Raw genomic sequence first — 22,701 nt, forward strand, 5'->3', positions numbered from 1 at the left:
CTTTTTATCCTGTATCTAACCCTAAGGAAGCTCTTTTAAAAAGACAAATTTATTAACTAAAATTTTTACAGATGTGACTGGACCCAGATAGTGTTGGGTTCAAATTCCTGCTCTCCCCCTTGATAGCTAAATTCCTAAATCTCTCCTAGCCTCAGTTTCTTCAGTCATAAATTTAGGATAACAGCACATTTATTATCCATTTTCTGTGAGAAGTAATCTCTGATTATTTCATTTCTGTGAAATAATCTCTGTGGACTGTCTAAAACAGATCCCAATATGTAGGAACTCAGCAGATGGAGTAATTTCATTTTTATTATTATTGAATAATAACATTGTCATGTTTTCTTGAATACTGACAATTAAAAATGTTTAACTTGTTTGTAGAAACTAATCTGAAAAAGCTTAAAGAGGCAAATTTCTAACTGTGATTGAAAAGGAGAACACTGAACTCTAATTGAACTTTTGACTTCTTGAAATATTACATCCAGGATTCCAAATTTTGTCCTTCTCAGATGCACCGAAGAATGCAAAACACCCTTTGTTAGTGGTGGAAAATAAACACCTTCCTAGGAAGTAAGACTTCAGCGTGCAAGAGTTTGTAGGTTTATGTCCATTTCATTTTTTTTCCATTTCTTTGATTAAAAGAGAGAGAGAGAGAGAGAGAGAGAGAGAGAGAGAGAGAGAGAGAAAGGCCCTTCCTGAGTCAGAAGTGCCTCTCAGACCATTATAGCATAACAATTATGAATCTCCACTTTTTATTTTTATTGCCTGGTTGAAAAAGATGACTCTCTACAATACTTACACCAGGAGGATATTATTCTACGAATGAGGGCCCAGCATGACATTTATGAGAAAGTCAGGGTCCTCCTGCGTCAAAGCTGGTTGGTGCTCAGCCAATGGGCTCCAGGATGTTGCAAGTAAGGCACCTACTGACTGGGCTGGTCAGACACAGGGCCAAGGTTGCCTGTGCCTGTGGAACTTGGGGAAATGCTGGACCCTTGTCCTAGCAGCACACATCTGTGGCCGGCAGGGAGAAACCAGGTTCTAAGGATGACTCCTCTTCTTCTCCAGCTCCCTCCCATCTTGGCTGTCTACTGCTTCTGCATGCTGCAGATCCCTTCCTCAGGTAAGAGCACCATCATCTGACCTCACCTGGCCTCTGAGACACACTGAGACCGACCTTGAATCCTCAGGACAGTCCAGGAGGGAGGCAAGCTTCATTGCTTAACCTATCCCTCTTTCTGCCCTCCTGCTTTCTGGCTTCAGTTTATTTCTAACCCTTTAAGGGAGGATGGACACTGAGAGATGTCGCAGCCTGTTACCAAAGGAGCGGAACCGTCTTTACAGGGCTCCTACCCCAGGGTGTCCTGAACATGTGCTGCTGAGATTGTGAAGGGTGAGGCTCGCCCCTTATGTGAGCTGGGGAAGACCCCACTTAGCACTTTGTGGTCCTGGAATTCTTAAGGGATGAGAACTGAGGAGGTAATGCTGAGTTTGCAGTCCCAGAGACTGGAAATTGATGCGCAGCTGGAGAGGGGTCGGGGAGGAGCGCGCACTGGGAAGGAAAAAGGAGTCTTTTCTCAAAGCCTTTCCCTGGGGCTCCCAGGCGGGTTCCCAGTGCGCAAAGCAGAGGCTCTGGCCCTGCATCTCCTTGGCCCGGGGCGCTGTCCGAGGTGCTGACCCTGCACAGGCCGTCTCACCAAATTGAACTGAGAGCATTTGCTTTTTTTTCTCTTCTTTAAAATACTGCATTATAATTGTACACAATAATGGTGTTCATTGTTACATATTCAAACACACACATTACATAATTTGGTCAATTTCATTCCTCAGTATCTCTCCTTTCCCTCGGGTCTCTTCCCCTGGCCTACAGCTACTGTTCTCTCTTCTATTTTCAGGAAATCACCTGAAAATAGAAAATCCCCCCATAACCCCCACCCTACGCCTTTTCCCCTCTAGCTTCCATACGTACATACATACGAGATACTTGGCTTTCTGAGACTGGTTTATTCGCTTAACATAATGTTCTCTAATTCTATCCATTTTGCAGCAAATGACATAGTTCTGGTCTTCTTTATGGTTGAATAAAACTCGATCTGGTATATATACCACATTTTCTTTAGCTATTGATGGCCGCCTAGCTTGGTTCCATAATTGGCTATTGTGAACTGTGCTGCTATAAACATGTATCCCTAGAGCAGGCTGACTTTAATTCTTTCAGACAAATACTGAGGACAGGTGTAGAGGTCATATGGCGAGAACCAGAACCTTGTAGGAAACAAGGGGGTGGGGCCAGGTTTTGTAGTCCCTAATGCATTATCAGCATCTCCACAATTTTCCATAGGATGTAGGGAAGTATGTTGTGGCAGAAAAACTATTGTTTGGAAACATGGGCTTTTTCAAAAGTTTAGATTTTTCCTTTAGAAGTTTGATTTAGAGAAGTAGAAAATCTTTGCAAATATATTCAAAGAGAAAACATTCCAAACAGCAGTGTGTTTGCTTTGTCATGTCCTGAAGTGAAATCACAACACCTGGGCATTGCAAGGAACCGTGGAGGTCATCAGGTTTAACATGTCCCAGACCGCAGGTTCCACCTGCAGTTTCCCTGCAGAAGGTCTTTTAGATTCTGTTTGGTTACTTTCAGTGACCTCCAACTCACTACCAGCCTAAAATAGCCAGCTGTTTCCTTTCCTTATGTGATTTATGTATTTATGTTCTCTGAAGGTAGGGCCACTATGATCTTTATCTTTTTTTATATACCAGGGATTGAACCCAGGGATGCTTGGCCACTGACCCACATCTCTAACTCCCCTATTTTATTTTTTCGAGACTGAGTCTTGCTAAGTTGCTGAGAGTCTTGCTTAGTTGTGGAGTCTGACTTTGAACTTGCCATCCTCCTTCCTCAGCCTCCTGAGCTGCTGGTATTACAGGCATGTGCCACCACATTGGTGATCTTTATCTTTTCATTAACACAAACCATCTCAATAAATTCTTACAGTATTGGTTTTCATCACTTTGCATTATTGAATCATTGCCATCATTGAAAATCTCTTTACATTGAGTTGATATCTGATCATATGTAACTTCTAACTGTGAGCCCTATTTCTGTTCTTTTGGTAATATACAAAATAAGACTATGACAGTTCTCAAAATAGTTGAAGGCAGTTAACATACACATCCTAATTTTTTCTCTTTCCAGAGAAAATTATGCTTAGTTACTTTACTTAAACTCTACCTCATGTTCTATCATTTGAAGGCAGACTATTACTTTTCGAGGTTAAACACAACAATTTAATTATAACATAGGTTTGCCTTAGCTTTCTCTTGGCTTATAATGATTGCAGGAAGCAAAATAACCTGTAGTCTTTTTTAAAAATGTAAACTGCTCTGGGGCATAAATTCCCCATCCCACATTTTAGGAAATCCAAATTTGAGGTTTGATATGTATCCATTGAATTTCATCTTGTTAGGTTTGACCTGTCCAGTTGATTCTTTCCACTGCAGTATTAGCTTTTCCTTCAAGTGTCACATCATATGTAAATAAGACATTTTCATTTAAGTCAGTAAAAGGTGAGTGGGATCCAACGGTGCTGGCCTCAACTTTTTCCAGGATCCCATCCCTGGAGGACTTGATTGGGCAGACAGGTGTCTGAAGTCTCAAAAGTTCAAAGGTGGTTCTGAGGCACAGACCCTGTTGATACCATCTTCTGATAGTCCATCCTTACAATTTCCATCAAAAGGTAAACCAGGTCACCAGGTTCGGTGGTGCACGCCTATAATCCCAGGGGGCTCCGGAGGCTGAAGCAGGAGGATCAAGAGTTCAAAGCCAGCCTCAGCAACAGTGAGGCACTAAGCAACTCAGTGAGACCCTGTCTCTAAATAAAATACAAAATAGAGCTGGGGATGTGACTCAGTGGTCGAGTGTCCCTGAGTTCAATCCCTGGCACCCCTCCCCCAATAAAAAAGATAAACCAGGTCCCCCCTTTCCTGCTTTGCTAACCCCTATACTGGAAACTGGTAAATTAACAGCCACGCTGTTTTAAATTAACATTGCTACAAATCTCAGATGGCTAGTGGCAAGTAGACCTGTGTTTCCTTTGTAAGTCCTCTTAACAGCATTGTTTCACATCTTACCTTCCCTTGGACCCCACGGTATGGCTCTCTGATGGCTTATTGTTTAAATAGAACCTTTGTATGTTTTTCATGGCAAAGACATGAAAGTAAGTGCTATGGCCTCTTTTCTCTAATTGATGTTTTAATGATTTCTCATCCTAGGAGTTTCTCAACCTTTAGCCGAGCCTCCAGATGGTGTGAACGCTGTGCAGCTTGAGGTACGCTCTGGTTCGTATGGTGAGATTTTTATTTAGTCTGGGTCTTGAAAATATCATGTGGATAGTGTTCACTTAAATCTATTTCGAGATCAGATTTTTTATTGCAGCAAGAACTCGCTGTTGCTGTTTTCATGGTCCCTTTAAGGCACTCTGAGAGTTGGGTTGAAATCCACCACCATTGTGTGAGAAAACCATCCTGTGTTCATAAATGGGACAGCTTTAGAATTTTAAATATGTGCTAATAGGATTTTATGGACCAAGAAATTCAGTCTTTGATTCGTTTTCCCCATTTTGTTTTAGAGGCTGGCACATGGTCTGAATCAGCAGGCAACTCTCTTTAGCCAACCTAAGGTAAAAGAAAAAAGAAAACGCTATTATACATTTGATCGTTCTTATAAAAGTGCACATGCTCACATGAGGATTTATATCTTCAGTAAATATCTTACTCTGCTCCACACAGGAGATTGCTGTGTATGTGTGTAAAGTGTGTATGTGCATGTGTGTGTGTGTAAGGATATATTTTAGGAGACACCAAATTTTTCTCTTAAACAACCATAAAATTGTTAGTGGTTCATGTGTATTCTTACAATTATCATAACCACATATAATAAAATTAATCACGTGTCATGATATATCATATGATACGTTATAAACTGATGTAGTGTGATATAGTGGTTCTCCAAAATAATACATCTTATGTAAAGGACCAAATGGTAACTATAGTTACTCCAACAAAAATAGATAGTTCAATGCATACGAAGTAATTGTTGATTTCATTAAAAGTGCAGAAGGGACATTGGCCGGGAGCCTTGCCTAGTCCGCCTTTTCTCACCTTGAGCCTTGGGCCACGCCTCCTGCTGCCGCCTCCCCAACCCCTGCGTGCTATGCGCCAGCCACGTCTCACTAGTCCCCAAATGCTCCAGGCTTACCGTCTTTGCACTGTCCTTTCCTTGACCAGAAATGCCGCTATGTCCTTCTCAGGTGCAGTTGCCGCCCAGACTGTAAAATCAGCTAGCTGGGCTTGGCACCCAGCTCTGGTCAATCTGGGCATTTTCTTACCCACGCTGAGCCTCCGTTTCTTCATCTGTCATATGGCTATCATAGTTGCACCCACATTGCGTTGTGAGGATCAGCTGCTCTAATATGTGCCAAGTGCTTTCGACAGTAACCATGAAGTGGTTCACCATTGTCTTTTAAAACTTCTTTTGTGATACTAGGCTTGAACTCAGAAGCAGTCTACTGCTGGGCTATACCCCTGGCCCTTTGTTTTTTTGTTTGTTTTTGTTTTTATTTTTGTTTTTGGTACCAGAGATTGAACCCAGGGGCACTTAACCTCTGAACCACATCCCCAGCCCTTTTAATTGTTTTTTTTTTTTTTTTTTTTAAATTTTGAGACAGAGTCTCTTTGCGTTGCTTAGGGCCTTGATAAGTGACTGAGGCTGGCTTTGAACCTGCAATCCTCCAATCTAGACCCCCAAAGTACTGGGATTACAGGCATGTGCCACCACACCTGGCCTTTTCTATTTTTTATTTTGAGACAAGCTATCGCTGATTCGCCAGGCTGGCCTGGGAATTGCAATCCCTCTGCAGTAGCTTCTGGAGTTGCTGGGACTACAGGCACGTACCACTGTGCCTGGCATCCTGGCCTCTTGATGGAACTAATTCTCATTCTTCAAGACTCAAATATCACTTGCTCTGCCCACCTTCACAAACACATCATGCCTGTTTCTTTTTAGTTTCAGTTTGCCATTACAAATGAGCCTTTGGTACCTGGAGCAAAACTCCAAGGCAGAACTCAGGGTCCTCCACGCCCTTGCTACTGCCTCCCCACCTTAGCGAAGGGACTTCTCTATCTCAACAGGCCGTGAGATTGTTCCCAGAGAAAGCAGAGGCAGTGGGGCTGCCCCATCTCCTACCCACGGCATGCAGCTGGGTTGTGGGGTTCCTAAGTGCAAAGCCCCCTTGGAATGAACTTCCTTCCAGCTTCTCCAGTTTTCCAAAGTTGAGCCCACTCACTGTTTCCCACTACAGAGAGCGAGGTAAACAAAAGTGCCACGATTTCCAAGCTATGGAGAGACTGTGCTGTGGCTGCCCCAAGAAGGGATCCTCAGCATTTTACTTCCTTTCCTGGGGCTTCACTCCCTCAACTGCCCCGTGGCTATCGGAGTGACCTGGGCTCTGTGCCCACGCCTGATCCATTTTCCAAAAGAAACCAGCTCTGTGATGCCAGGGAACTTTGATCTTGAGGCAATTCAGAGAGCAGCTACCAAGTAATGCCATCCTCAGACACTTCTCACGTTTGTGCTTCTGGTCACCTGGGGTCAGAAGTTAAGTGGGAAAAGGGCAAACTTTTTTTGTGAACTGAACCCTGCTATTCATGCAAAAATTATATTTATTGAGAGCATGTCCTAGGCCAGGGTCTGGGGATACACAGTGACCCCAACAAACAAAGCTACCTGCTCTCAGGGGATGTGTGTTTTAGTTGGAGGAATGAACAAAAAGATAGGTGAGGAAAATCTTACACGTTTTTATCTTGGAAAAATAGATGAAAATAAATAACACATGGAAGGTGCAAAGGAAAGGAGGGATGATTGGAACCAGGAAAACCATTCTCATCTTCCCTGTTTTTAGCCTAAAAAACAAAAGTAACTGTAAAGCTGATGAACATGGTACAAGTAACAATTGTTGACCTAATAAATGTCCATGAGCGTGCACACACACACGCGCGCGCACACACGCACTATTGTGACTAGATACCAACAGGAAGACCAGAAGCTGGCTCAGCACAGTGGTTCTTGCCTGTAATCCCAGTGGCTCTGGAGGCTGAGACAGGAGGATTGTGAGTTCAAAGCCAGCCTCAGCAATGGCGAGGTGCTAAGCAACAGTGAGACCCCGTCTCTCAGTAAAATACAAAACATGGCTTGGGGATGTGGCTCAGGGGTCGAGGGTCCTGGTTTCAATTCTTGGTTTAAAAAAAAAAAAAAGAGTGTTCGTGAATGACGTGGATGATGGGTACTTTCTGGATCCGTGTCAGCATATTTAAAGATAGTTCCCAGTAGTCATCTTCAGCGATTTTATAAAGTATGGATGTGAGAACGAACACCAGTGTTCTGCAAACACCTTCGCAGCCTGCCAGTGAGTCGGGCATGCTGTGTAGACGTCTGTTATCTGCGTCAACCAGGGCAGGGTAACGCACTAACAAGGGTTTAAAAATGAAAAATTGAGCTTTCTGCAAGAAGAGTGAAAATTCATGCAGAAAACTTGGAAACCACAAAAACGCTTGGTTAATTTGAACCCAACCTGAAAAACTAGGAAACATCCATCAGCAAACAAAAGGCCACAGACATGATTTTATTTCACAGCATTGTCAAATAATCATCTGGGACTCCATCAGAGTCTGTCTTCAATGCATTAGAGAGTAGGTTTCCCCCCTGAAAGATTGCAAAGGGATAGTGTTTTAAAATGATGATGTATTGTTGGCAACTTTCTTCATGGTAAGCTCCTGCACTAACCATAGTCTTATTAAATTTGCGTCATGGAGGAATTGCTTTAAGATTGCCACTGTATTTCCTAATGTATGAATAAATCCACTAAAGTGTCCGGGATACTGAAAACCACTTGGGTTGCCTGTCAGTCAAAAACCACTCGCCTCACCCTCTCATTTTTCTTTCCAGGATAATCGAGACATATTCAAAAGGGTGAGTAACATCCACCCCAGTGACAAGGGTGTGGCTTCCATGTTGAGAGCAAGTGACACTTGGTACTAATATAACTTTTTTTTTTCATATTTAGTTTTTGTTTCACTACTCTAGGACTCAGGAGCCAACATATCCAGTTAAAACTGAAAAACTAGGAAACATTGGGGTCAGTATTTTTATCACAATCTTCTTCTATGAAAGCGACTCTTTTCCACATGCCTTTTATTTTTTCTAGATTAGTATATTTGTCAGACTGATAGAAAAGCAGGGAACCTCTAGATACTCCTGGGTAGTGTCTTCCTAGGTGACCCCCCAGGCTGTAGGGATTATCTCTCTCCTCTGTGGAATAGGGGTGGCGGGTGGCAGAAAGATCTAGAAAGTTGACACTAAACTTTACAGAGAAGGAAAAGTACCTAAGAAACAATTTTTTTTAAATATGCACTTAAAAAGATGCGCAAGAAGAACGTGGTTAGTACTGTGCTTTATTTTAATTATTCCTTATTATCTTCCATTTTTAAATTTTGAAAAGCGCTTTGTGATATGTACAGTACTATCCCTCCAGTAGTAACTCATAGTTGTGCATCTCCAGGGACAGTCAGGGTGTGTATGTGTCATGGGTACAAGAACCATCAACAATCGACTCTTTTCTTTTTTAAGTTTGAGTTAACCCCAGGAGCAGCTTGAGCAGGTGAATTTCTGTGGGCTATGCTTTGAGGAATATTGGGAAGATCATAGACTATCACTTTTAGTTTGGATGTCCTGTTGCTGGAAATTCTACCATTAGAGAATCACTTATTTATATATTAAAGATTTTCCAATCTTCAAGAGGATCATTTAAAAGGAAAATACTCAGCAAATTACTTTTTCCATTAAGAGGCAAAGACTCATCAGTATTATAGTTCTAGCAACTGGGGATCAGGTAAGACAGGGGATGTATCAACAAAGGCCCAGGCACCAAAGAGGGAGACAGAACAATGAAAGGAGAAAGAAAAGTTGTGTGTGACAGTCAGTAACTTCTTCTTTTGGGGGGTGTGGGTTGGTGGGTACCAGAGATTGAACTCAGGGGCATTCGACCCCTGAGCCACATCCCCAGCCCTATTTTGTGTTTTACTTATGGACAGTGTCTCACTGAGTTGCTTAGCCCCTCGCTTTTGTTGAGGCTGACTTTAAACTCTAGATCCTCCTGCCTCAGCCTCCCAAGCGGCTGGAATTACAGGTGTGCGCCACCACACCCTGCAGAGAGTAACTGTGACTCTAAACCAAAGCACCCAGGACTAGATAAGGTTGGGTGCTTTTGCCTGGGTGTGGGGGGGGGGACCACAGAGAACAGTATAAGGCAGCAGGGGGTCGCCCTCCCCCTCCTCCGTGGACCAGGAGGGCCCATCTGGACAGCAGGAATCTGCAAGGCGCTGCTGCTTTACGACAACACTCCATTCCAGGAGCGCAGAGCTGGGGTTGGTGCCAGGCCTCATTGACCCCGTGGGAATGTTTGTGAGTGATGTGTTGGAATTGAAGCAGGCTATCAAGGCAAGCAGTTCTTTATTGAAAACATTAAATTTCTGAGGCTTGGCTCCGAAATGGATTTTACTCTGAAAATTAAACCCATTTGTAAGGGAAGAGAGTCAAAAGGAATGTGCAGAGCCCTGGGCTGGGGAGTGCCCCTGGGGTTCCATCCCGGCCTCCGCCTGACCCTCCGTCCCTCTGTTTCAGCTGCCTGCCCTGCACCCTCTCATGCGCCTGGCTGCCAAGCTCGCCAGCAGAAGGATGAAGCGATTTCTGCAGCCAGTACGTGCACTGTTCCTTCTTCCAGGCTTTTCTACTACTAAAAATTCATTTAATACTGTGCTAAATGTGCGCCGCTGCCTTGGGGCTCGTTTTTATTCTCTCCTTGAATCTCAGGCTCCTGGTGGCAGGGAGCTGGGCAGGAGGGTGGGTCCTTTGACCTTGGCCTTCCTTTCTTTAACCCCATGAGATACCTCAAAAGTCCACAGAGAGGGGCCCCCGCCAGCCCAATTCCTTGCCTCTCCTCTGTTCGCCCAGAAGTTCTGCTTTGGTTTGCATTGTTTTTCACTTCTGCCCTCCCTCCCAGGTGAAATTGGCCTTGGTGACTCCCATCGGCCTCTCTGCCCTTTGTCCATATCTCAGGGTTACTGCAAGTTTAGAAAGTTTAGAAATGATCGGTTTCAGCAAGAAGGGCACCTGTTCAAACGACAAATCAAAGTTTTGCTGCATGGTAGGAAAAACTAAAGGAAATTTCTTTTGGACACCCGGAGTCCACGTGAGGTGATCAGCTCATCTTAGTTTTTAAGGTTTTACCTTAAAAGCCCCAAGATCCACCCTCCCAGCCCCAGGAATCTGCTTATTTCCTGGAAACCCGATTGTTTTTTTCCTTTCTTTTCTTTTATTATTGGGAATGGAACCCAGGGACGATCTTTCCCTGAGCTACATCCACACTGTTTCTTATTTACTCCTTTATTTTTTTGTACTGGGGAGATGGCCTCCCAGGGTACTTAATAACTGAGCCACATCTCCAGCCCCTTTTTCTTTTCAAGTTTTATTTTGAGACAGTTGCTGAGGCTGACTTTGAACTCATGATCCTCCAGCCTCAACCTCCCGAGCTGCTGAGATGACAGGCACTCACTGAAATGGAAAAGAACCAAAGTAACGCCATTTTGTTCTGACCTGACTCCATTGTGTGCTTGCTTATAATATTCTCCTTTCAGCCTCCTGAAGCTGCATCTATGTGGACAGTACAGTAGGACCTTCCTACACCCTAGTTTATAACTCAAGACTCTGACATATACAATTAAAACAATCCTCTCATGTAATCAAAATAACTGTCTCTATAGGGTCTCTCTGAGCTACATGTATGGTGTTTGCGGTTTTGTCTTTATAAACTCTGTACTTCCAAAATTCAGGTGCTGGGAGTTCTTTGAGGCATTGGCTTGCTCCCAGCTACCGTTTGCCTGACATGCTCATTAAAAACCCTTTCTTCCCTTTAAATTTGACTCAATATGTGTGGTGGTTTGTAATTCTTGCTCAGTCTGTAACACGTACCACCATGCTGGACTTATCCTAGTTGTTCATTTTAAGCACAAGAACAGTTTATCTCCTCCTCTGAGGACCACGTGCAAGCTCTAAGGCCTCCTCTGTCTTGGTCTTTCACCAGGTTCATAGGTGAAGAGCAAATGAAGATGCCAAAACGGCTTGTCATTGAAAATTTGCCTAACTGGGCAGGGTGCTGTGGTGCACACCTATAATTCCAGTGACCTGGGAGGCTGAGACAGGAGGATCACAAGTTTGAGGCTAGCCTCAGCAACTTATCAAGAACTTGTCCCAAAAGAAAAAGGGTTGGGGATGTAGCTCAGTGGTAAACAGTCCCTGAGTTCAATCCCTAGTACCATTAAAAAGAAAGAAAAAAAAGAAATTTTGCCTGAACTCAGGGATCCATTTCAAATTTGGAACTATTAGGAGGTGCAAGAAAGTTAAACACACAGTAACTCAAATCAAGCAATTGACTTCCCGAGCAGGAACTTGGTTTGGGCCTCAAGGTCAGCCGTTCCCTTCAGCTGCTTTTTTGTACCTGCCTTCTGACTACCTTAGAAAGCCCGGGAGGGAGGAGCAGGCTCACAGCAGGACAACTGCAGGTCCTGGCGGTGGTCCCTGACCTTGTGCCTCATGTCCTCGCAGGATCTGGACGCTGCCGCCGTGGACTTCACCAACAAGGTGCGTGGGCTCTGGGGACGACTCGACCTCCAGAGAGCTCCAGAGAGAAGGCAGTGAAATGCTTGGAGTCACATGTCGTCCCTCTAGAACCTCCTGGGAAAAACGGGTCCCCCAGTAGTGACCCTGCACATCTTCCCTGGATGCTGAAGCCAGGTTTCCCTGAATTTGGCCTGGGGCAGAAAGAATCCCAGGGGAGGCCTGGGGAGAGCATCCGGATGTTACTATTCCATCTCCAGTTCCGCAAGAGAGTCACACGGGGCCATCTGCCCTGGAGATCTGCTCCCTGGCTCAGGGGCCCATAAGATATTGTACAAACTTGGGGAGAGAAACTGTCAGGGGCACCAACCCCAGACACCGGTGATTTTCAAACTTGACCATGCACCAGATTTACCAGGTTAAAATTTAGATGGCTGGGCCCCACCCCAGGGACTCAGTAGGTCCAGGGCTGGATCTGAAAATTGGCATTTCTAATGAATCTGCAGGTGTCCTTATGCTGTTGGTCTGGGACGACTCTTTCGGAGAAGGGCCCCCTTGGGCGTGCTTGAAGGACCTTTGGCGATGCAGCGTGGCCACATAACCCTTTATGTTTATGTTGCAGGACCCCGCAAACACCTTAGGACGGCCGTTTTTCCTCTTCAGGGTATAACAGATTTCCTCCTTCCGTTTTCTAACCCCCATTCACTGATGTAGCCATACCATTTACGATGTCACCGCAGGACAGGCATGGCGGTGAACTGTTGGTGAACTGTTGTATACCGTGGGAACTCCCTCTTCCTGTATTTAGGGTGTGTCTCAGTCAAAATCTCCTACAGGTTGTAAAGGAAAGGACCCAGTAGGACACAGGGGGAGAGCACCAGAGTTCTAGGCGTCTGGGAAGTGAGGAGAGAAGGTTCTCTTGATGGACAGACACCAGGCAAACCAGAGTCCATATTCCTGAGCAGTAGTGTCCGGGACAAGTGGCCCCTAAAACATACAGTCATGGGAGGCCAGGCACTGGTCCCTCTTCCTTCCAAGGTGACGCAGAAGCTTTTGCAAAGGTCATGGAGTCTTAGTTTTTGATCTACCATTCACAAGCTGTGCGTTACCCCCTCGATCCTCAGTGTCTGTGTCAGAAAGGTAAGTGAGTCACACTAGGTCCACTCTGTGAATCGCTGGGTGCTAAGAGGCACCCTGAAAAATCGAGTAAGACTGGAAGCTGCTGCGTTCAACGTTCATAAAGATACACACGCACCCTGTCCCATCAAGGGCTCTCAGACGCCCCACAGGGAACCTCCTGCTTCCCAGGGCAGCTCCTCCCACCCCTCCCCTCCCCATTTCCACCCCACATACATGTTTTTTTTTGTTTTTGCTTTGCATGACCTCTGAGTGCACTGTTCTCTAGAAAGTACTTGGAGAGGTGGTAATCTCCGTGATTCCTCCAGGCTGAGAAGTGCTGGTTGTGGTTTGGGGGTCTTCCCACCACGTGATGGAAGGCTATGGAGGGGGTAGGGAGAGGGTAAGGTCAGGGTTCTAGGGCAGTGAGAGTCCTGGAGTACTGCTCCAGAGACCTCGGAGGGCTAACCAGGTGAGTCCCAGGTCAGGCAGTGAAATCCCAGGAGAAGAGCAAGGCCTTGGGGCTCAAGAGACAGAGGACCTGAACCGGCACACAAGCCCCAGGCAGATGCATTGCAGTGTCTGTAAGTCGATCCTTTCTTTTTGTTTTTCCCCCAGTCAAGGAATGGAAGAAACCTTGAGGACAAGGCTCATTAGGTAGTCCAAGGTCAGCACTGCTGCAGCTTTTCTCTGCACCCAAATGCTATGCGTCTGAGAGGGGGAGGGGGAGGGGGAGCACATTGTTCAAGGCAGGGACTCGGTCCCGCTCCCTTCCTGTTCTCAGCATCATGGAGACCCCAGCCCAGCCTGGCAGGAGCAGGCGGTTCCAGCCCCCATTGTAGCTGCCTGGTGCTTGGTGCTCCAGGGGTGCACCAAGGGGCTCCTGGAGGCCACTAAGCTCCCTACAGCTGGGGCATTTCTGAACAGCCTGGCAAGGCTGGTCCCCCTACTTAATGGGGCCCTGAGACCCAGACTTTAAATCTGGCAGATTCCCTGGCCGGCAGAAGGGCTGTTCTGGGCCTCCTCTGTCTCTCCAAGGATGTAGTCCTGGGAGCACATGTGCATTGGGCTGAGGCTGCCTCACAGCCTGTCTGACCTCCGCCAGCATCAGGACCCCAGCAGGCAGTCCCAGACGCTGTCCCTGTGCTGGGAGACAGAATGACCCAGCAAATGTGAGCGGGAGATGTTCCCTGAGGCTGTAGGACTTATACAAACATAATGGCCTCATTAGACAAAGCAAAAACAAATCTCGTAAATACACATTATGGGGAAAACAACCCGAACATTTATGACATGTCAAATGGATATATAATTGTAAAATATGCTTATAATAACTTGCCCACAGCTCTTGACTTGATTCCAAGAAGGATTTGACCTAAACTGTACGTTTTCCTTTTCTTTTTCAGGATTCAATGGCAAAGAAGAACCAGATCCAGGAAGGCCATGCCATGAATATTTCTTTCTGTGAACAATATGTAAAGATATTTCTGTTGCTATATAATCACTAGACTATTTAGTCGTACAAAAATAAACTAACTCAGGGCTGGGGATATAGCTCAGTTGGTAGAGTGCTTGCCTTGCAAGCACACAGCCCTGGGTTTTAATCCCCAGTATGGCAAATAAACAAATAAATAAATGAACTAACTCTAATACTCATTTTCATTTCCTATTGGAAAGATTTAGGGAGTGGCCGATTTAGTAAATAATGACTTTTTTTTTAATTTACCAATTTTGATGTGCGTTAGCATGCCAGGGTAGGCTCAGGATAGGCTGGCTGCCTTCAGACCCTGAATCTGCTCTTCAGCTGGGTGACCTTGGTGTGACAGATTTCTGTTCTTGGGACAAGTACCTGATACAAACAACTTAAAAGGAGAAGGTGTTTATTTTGGTTCGCGGTTTCAAAGGTGTGAGTCCATGTCACTTGGCTCTGATGCTTTGGTCCTATGTCTGCACTGTGGAACATGGAGGCAGCATGCGGAAGAGGCCCGTGCACCTCCTGCTGGCCAGGAAGCACAGAGAGGAAGGTGTCAGGGACCCAAGATTGCCTTCAAGGGCGTGTCCCCAGTGACCTAACTCCTTTTCATTTGGCTCTACCTCCAGAAAGTTCTACACCTCCCACAGGTTGGGACCAAGCCTTCAACACGTAGGCCTTTGGGGAACCACTTAATATCCAAACTATAGCAATTGGGTAGGTCACTTCCATCCTGTGCCTCAGTTTCCTCCGTGGTAAAATGGGGTTGGTAAGAAGAGAATGTTCTGATAGTTTTCGTGAGGACTAAGGAGATGGTCCCTGGGAGAGGCCTGGCGTGGTACTACATAGGGGATAATCAGTCAGTGTTGTTTTATTGACACAAGGTGGGTTTCCATCCACAAAGTGTACCCAAGGAACTGGCCGCACTGAGCGCTGCTTCTTTATCACTGACAGCAGGGGCTTGAGGCACGTCAACTCCAGACTGTCCAAGAAACCTTCAGGCCTTTATTTCTTGGGCTCTTCCACTGTAAATCTCCTCACGATTACTCTAAGGAGTGGACAATAACACAGAAGCTGTGTGTGCAATGCAGAGAGGGACCCTGCCAACCACGCTGCTCGCTCTCTTTAACTTCTCCTGCTTCCAGGTTCTGCTAGAGCTTCGGCTAACTCAGCCTCCCGTCTCCTGGGCCGGGTAAGTAGAGCGCCTTCCTGCGAGGGCTGCCAAGGCCCGTCTTCAGAAACCAGCCAAGGACTGGGAGGCTAACCAGGGACGTAGTTGCTACTCTGACCTGAGCCCCTGCACCTCATTGTTGAGCCAGGAATGATAAATCCCGTCTCAAGGGACCAGTACCACCGGCCAGAGGCCTTCTGAATGCCGGCCATGAAGATGATGGCTGTGGGGGGGGGGCATGCGGTGAGCAAAGAGAACCACTGTTTCTGAGGGACAACGTTTGCGCTTAAAACTCTCCCCTTGCCAAGCCTGCCTGTGGTGATGAGGAGGAGGAGAGGCTTTGCCCAAAGGCCACCGAAACCCACTGAAAGGTTCTGCAAAATTTCCAGACATGACATTAGACTGTGATTAACAGCTTGAACCTGCGAGATCCGGTCCTCCCTATGTAAAGTGCTGGAAGACTTTCAGCCTGGTTTCCTATGAAAAGGAGCATTCTGAGGTCACTCTGCCTGAGTGTCCTTTCTAATAAGTTTGAGCCCAAGGCCTGGTTGCAGTTGCTGGATGGAAGATGCCCACCTGCTGACCCTGGCAGCCAGTTTCCCTGGGGAGGCCAAACCTTATCTTCTCTTATGAAGACACTTGTCATTGGATTTAGGGTCTGCCCTGATTTTAGATATTATCCTTGTAACCTTACAAGGTTTCCTCAGCAAAGACCCTTTCCCCAAATAAGATAGCATTCATAGGTTCTGGGGTTCAGATGTGGACATATCTTTTGGGAGCCACAACCCAAGCTATATTTTCAGGGTCATTATGGTGTTCCTCCTTGGAGTTCAAAGCCCTTTTTTCTTTTGGAGGGTTCTGGGGATTGAAATTAGGGGCACCCAACCACTGAGCCACATCCCCAGCCCTATTTTGTGTTTTATTTAGAGACAGGATCTCACTGAGTTGCTTAGTACCTCACTGTTGCTGAAGCTGGCTTTGAACTCTTGATCCTCCTGCCTCAGCCTCCCGAGCCGCTGGGATTACAGGCATGTGCCACCAAAGCCCTTTTGACGGCTTTGTTCCAAGTGCACACTGTGAACCCTCAGGTCCTGGGCCCCCGCTTCCACTCTTCCTTTTCATACAGACCTGTTTGGTATTTCATGCGTACAAACATTTAATCATTCATTTATTTATCTAACATTTGAATGCCTGTCAGATTCCAGGTACAGGAATCATTTCTTTCTTGTCTCTCTTTTCTTTTTCTTTTTGGTGGTGCTGGGGACCAATAGAACCCCCCACATGCTAGGCAAGTGCTCTACCCCTGAGCTACACCGTGAGACCTATTTTCTATTTTTATTGCTTTGCCATCTTGGGGTCTTGCTGACTCTTGCTTGCAGTTTCTCTCTGGGCTAGATAATTCCTATGATAAGCCTTTCATATGCAAATGAACCTTTCCAGAGCCCACCCCACCTTTGTCCTTGATAAGGTTCTTACTCTTCTGGCCATTAAGACCCTACTCTAATCAGCCCTAAGCCAAGAGCAAGGGAAAAATATCTCCATGCCCTTGAGTTCATTGAGACTATTCAAACTAATTAACATTAAACCTGCTTCCCTGCCTGACCGGTTCCTTCCCATGGAAACCACAATAAAGGCTCTTAGCCCTGTATTCTTCTTACGCCATATGTCTCTGACTCACCCTGGTGCTTTTCCAAATGACCCCCATGGCGTGGCATGTTGGTCCCCCTCCTCTTGGGACCAAACTATATTTTCAATGACAATTGTTCCCTGATCTGTTGGCCTTGCCATATCTGAACACTAATGAAAGTTGCATTTTAAACCAGGCCCTGGTTGGTTAGGATAATGGAGTTACAAAAGACATGATCTGTGTTCTCAACCAGGCCAAACCCAAGTAAAGTACTAGGAACTTACTGTGCCCGAGTGAGTCTTTCTCCCCAGTTATCCTCAGCATCGTGAACTCCTAGGATGAGAAGAGACCTTGAAGGCCTTTGTAACTCCAAGTCCATGACCGTGCAGCTGGGGTTCCCCCTCTCTGTTGGGGGGTGATCCAGGCTTTACCTCAGCATTTCTGGGGTAGGATGCTCCCTGCCTCCTGGGGCATTCACCCCATTTTAGAATTACTAAAAAGCAATGGGACCTTTCCTAGGAACCAACCTGGCAGCTAGTGATCACTTTTCTTGTTTCTGTGTATTCAGAAATGTGTTGTTTAATCATTTGTTCTAGAAATTATATTTTAGCAGGGTACTCCTGGACTTTGAGTAAATTGAAGAAACAGGTTCTTGAATTTGGGGCAAGTAGATATAGCTCTTGGAAGAGATGTTTTGACACACAGGCCTTGGCCACTCCTTTCCCCTAATGTCACATCCTGGAGCCTGTCTTACCCTAAAGCTAAGACTGACTTTGAACCAGCCTTAACACAAGTTTTCAGACTTACCTCATTTGTGGGAAGTTTCCACCTTCTTCCAATCAAACAGTCTGAGGATCCCTTTTAAAAACATCTTCAAAAGAATGAATAGAATTCTATTCACACAAATGTGGTGAATACGCTGCATTTCAGCCACTGTGGCACGGTGAACAAGAGGGGCACTTGGCTGGCTCCTAGCCTTGCTCTCACAGAGTCCACTGCAGATGTTTCTGGTTATTCTGAGTCCAGGTTCCTCCTACCTTGCAGGTTCTGCCCAAAGTGTGCTCGGAGGTTTCCATGTTCTTGCTGGATGGGGAAAGATTAGAAGGAAGTCAGGAGGGGAACTTAGGTGGGCCAGGCCACTTCACATGCCTCAAATTCTGTCACAGGACTACACCTAACGGCAAAGGAGGCTGGATGTGGAAACTGCTGTGACCTGCAACACCATTCAGAAAACCAGGTGAGGGGCAATGGGGGATTAAAAAAGACAAACAGACACACAGAGAGAGAAAAAGCCAGGGCCCAGTGGGCATTACACTCTGGTAGAGCTATCATGACCCAGAGCCAGCTCACCACTTTCATCTTCTAGGTTTTAACATCAAAGGGGTTTTCTGTGAGAACGTTTCTTCAAAGCACACAGAACTAAGGTCGAAGACTAATGGCCCAATTATAATAATCAGCTTGCCCTCATAATTCTCTCTCCCAGGCACCTGGTGTCTGAACTTAGAGTCAAGAACTGAGAGTCCTTTGGCAGGCACAGAACCTCTTGTTGAGCAGGGGGTCACCATAGCAACTGGATAGTCTCAACTGGTGCATTTGCCCCAGGAATTCCCAATGGGGGGGGGGGGGCATCTGTCATTGGACAGTTCAAAGACCATAATTTGCAGGAAGCCATCCATGAACCTTGTGTGGGAACTGAGTGACATTTGAGCCGTTAGATAGGGAAGCCTGGTTTTAGGAACTTCCAGAGGAACCCGCTGGTTTAAGGATGCCTGATTCATGTGGTACCCTGTTCTAGCTCACGGCTTGAAGTTCAAGCACAACCTTGGAGATGTGAGTGATCTGCTAGAGCCAAATGGCCTGCTTGCCCCACCCCATCCTACTTTTCATGAAGATGCTCCTGCTGGTCCCTTCTGATCTGTACTGCTATAAATAAAGCATGTGGACTCCTTCCTTTGTTAGCAGCTGTACCTCCCTGGTCGGCTTAACCCCCTGGCCCCTCTCTTTAGCTCTTTAGATAAATTTCTGGTCTTTGTGTTGATTTTGCGATATTGTTTTTCTTAACTTTTACTTTGCTGCCAGCCCATTCCTCAGATGGGAACCCTTTCCCTTGCCCACGTGGGTCCCGAGTGAGAATAATTCAGATCACTGCTCCCTACAGGAAACCAGCTGTGTGGCCTGGAGGAAGCAGATTTGGTGAGCAACTGGGCCGCCTCTGCTTCAGTGGAACTACTGTCCCTGGGGGATGAGAAAACAGAGTCACAGAAATTAAATACCTGCTCAAGGTCTTCTATTACATGACAAAGTTGGAATTCAAACCCAGGCCCAGCTTGCAGGGTCAGGGGCACAGAATGATCTGGACTGAGGGCAACAGTGAGAAACGATGAGGGCACAGGGTTGGTTTGGGTCTGAAATCACAAAGCTACTATCCCTGTCATCGCCACCCTGGACTCATTAAGTAGAGGAGATGGATCTTGTGGAAGGGCTCAATGAGGCAAGAGTTGGTCATGGCCAAGTAATGCCAGGGCCCTGTCTGATGGGGCCAAGAAGAGATCTGAATGGGCAGAGAACTGGGGTGTGTCTTAGTCAGCTTTTTTACCACTGTGCCTAAAAGGACCCAACTAGCACAATTGTAGAGGAGGAAAAGTTTATTTAAGGGCTCATGGTTTCAGAGGTCTCCATCCATGGAGAGTTGGCTCCATTCCTTGGGGCTCAAGGTGAGGCAGAACATCATGGTGGAAGTGTGTGGCAGAGGGAAGCAGCTCATATATGATGATCAGAAAACAGAGAGACTCCACTCTCCAGGAACAAATATGTACCCCAAAGCCAAGCCCCCAATGCCCCACCTCCTCCAGTTACCACTCAGTTAATCCCATCAGGGATTACTTCATTGATTGGGTTAAGGTTCTCTCAACCCAATCATTTCTTCTCTGAACTTTCTTGCTTTGTCTCACATGTGAGATTTTGGGGGATGTCTCACATCCAAAGCGTAACAGGGAGGTTAACCTAGCATTTCACATTCTTTTTCTACTCAACGTTTTTAATTACTCTGACTTCCTTAGTCTTTAAAGAGCTATTTATCTTGTGTAAGATAAGAAACAAAACTAATGTTCATAGGCAGGCCCACCTCTGGACCATTGTACTTTTTGCCTACTTCTCTGATCTCTTTCCTAACTCCAGTTATCTCAGTTTAATATTAAGCCCATCAGTTAGCCTCAAGAGATTAAGTCACAATCAATAAAAATGCTGAAGGAGAACACAGTGGGGCTTATGTTATTTATATGCCTAGTCACTGTCTTCTGGATGTTGGTGAAATGGAAGGGAGGGAATTGCTGTTTTTGGTACATAGCTGCTGTAAGGATGCTGAGCAGCCCTATGACAGATCAAGTGGCTGCAGACCAGCAAGGGGAGGAGGCTGAGGAAAGGCCTACCCTTCCTAACCTTGAACTCCAGCACGTGAAGAAGAGTGAGGAGTGTTTGTGGGAAGGAAGGTCATAGAAGAGTAATTTAATGCTTGGTTGACACTTCAGTGATGGACAGAGTTATAAAATGTGCCTTTTTATCAGAGCATAGGGTTCCCCATTCACTCAGCTAGGAAATAGGGACTTTTGGTAATGAGATTTATATTACTTAAGGTAAAAGAACCAACGCTGTAGATTAAAGAACAAATATTGCTTTTCTTTCTAGTTCATAGTCTTCATGTAAATGACACAGATCACTTGGGCAACTCTGCTCCTTGTCCCATTCAGAGGTGCAGGATCTTGTAAATCATCGCTCGCTCTACCCTGCGTTGTCAAAGCTGGATTGCCACCAGCCTTGCTCTAGCTTGGTGACATGCATGCACAATGTGTTAAGAGCCAGGCCTGGAAATGGCAAACATCACTTCCCTCCCATGGAGAGAAATCAGAAATAGGATTGTGCTCAGGAAATCTAATCCTCACCTGGGTGGCCATGTCCAACTACAGTCCTATTGTATTAGGAGAAGGGGAGAAAGGGTCTTGGTGGACAATCATTTGATTGACACAGTTCTCATCATTGGGGAAGGAGAAGGGATTCCTTTAGCATTATAAAAATGCTGGGATATGCAAGGAAGAGGAAGAGGATGTGAACAGTATAGAAGGCCGCCTAGAATCTGGAAGGTGCTCTACCAGCAAGATCCAAAGCATCTCTTGCCCTCTGTAGTCTCGTGGAATGTGGTGACTGTCTACTGAGACCAGAGAGAAGAGGTGGAATCCTATGGACTAGATTGCTCACAAGAGGAAGGAGAGGGGTTGGTGGCCCAGTGACTTTAAGAATAGTTAGAAATGGGGAGTTTCCCCAGAAAGCCACAGTGAAGGACCTGGGTCTGTTGAAAAAGATCCCGGCAAAGGAAGACAGTTGAAAAGTAAAGAGACTCCATTCCAGAACATTCCTGTGATTATTCTCTGAAAGAGTGAGAAGGGGTGACTGGAACCTGAGGTTAAAACAAAACAAAACATAATGAAAACCATTGTTTTGAATGTCTTTAAGACCCTGATGTAAGAATGACCTGTTCTGTGTTCTTCCTCTGTGGTGAGGGGTGTGATGTGGGGCTGCACTTCTCCATTCCAGCTTCATGATGAGATCTTCAACCGGGACTCCATGGCCCACCACAGGTAGATTTCCTTTGACGTTCTCCTCTAGCAATCTGAACACGTTGCTCTTCTTAATCTGTCTCCTTTCCCACACCTTAAAACACCATGAGGACTGTCAAGGACCTGGGAGGTGCTCTACCAGCAAGACCCAAAGCATCCCTTCCCCTCTGCCTCTGCAGGGTCTCCACTGTCAGGTCGGGGGTCTGCGTACAGTTCTTACACGCTTATATAGAGTAGGTTCTTAATTAATTTAAATTCAGTAAATTGAATTCCTTTGAGGTCCTATGGCTTGCTGACAAATGAAATGGCTTGAGATGATCCTTAAGAAGAGACAGATCTAATATAGTTGACATCCCCAGCAGCAAAGCAAGAACATTGCAGGGCTTCAGAGCCACCTCTGGTCACTGTCCATATCAACGTTGGGTCTTTACACTAGGCATCTGGTCTACCAAGGCCATGTCAATGTTGGGTCTTTACACTAGGCATCTGGTCTACCAAGGCCATGTCATTGTTGGGTCTTTACACTAGGCATCTGGTCTACCAAGGCCATATCAACGTTGGATCTTTACACTAGGCATCAGGTCTCCCCAGGCCATATCAATGTTGGGTCTTTATGCCAAGTATCTGGTCTACCAAGGCCACGTCAACGTTGGGTCTTTACACCAGGCATCTGGTCTACCAAGGCCCTGCCTCCTCCAGACCCAGCACTACACACAAGTCAATCACACCTGGATGTTTGGTCACTACAGGACAGTGCCTCAGCCAGATTCCTAAGAACAGAGCAAACCAGGTACTCTCATATGCACGGTCACCACACAGGCTGCCCTCTCTGAGCTTCTGCTACCAAGGAGAAGAGCACCAGCCTCCCCCTATCATTCCTCCCATCCCCTCCCTTTCCTCCAGGGTCACCTCTTCTGTGGGTTTGCTGGACCTTCAGACCAGAATAAAAATCCCTCTCCATCCATAATCTTGTCT

General features: G+C 46.0%; 1 protein-coding gene across 1 annotated transcript; it reads left to right on the top strand.

Moving 5' to 3' along the window:
* Positions 1–1,005: 1,005 nt before the first annotated feature.
* On the top strand, positions 1,006–11,812 carry NMS (neuromedin S; the record flags this gene model as incomplete). Its single annotated transcript, XM_079111371.1, has 6 exons — positions 1,006–1,126; positions 4,276–4,331; positions 4,632–4,682; positions 8,006–8,029; positions 9,740–9,814; positions 11,720–11,812. The coding sequence occupies exons 1-6, from the start codon at positions 1,051–1,053 to the stop codon at positions 11,810–11,812; spliced, it is 375 nt and encodes a 124-aa protein (XP_078967497.1). The 5' UTR covers positions 1,006–1,050.
* Positions 11,813–22,701: the final 10,889 nt, after the last annotated feature.

The sequence above is a fragment of the Sciurus vulgaris genome (assembly GCF_902686455.1).
Source record: "Sciurus vulgaris genome assembly, chromosome: 14".
Lineage (NCBI taxonomy): Eukaryota > Metazoa > Chordata > Mammalia > Rodentia > Sciuridae > Sciurus > Sciurus vulgaris.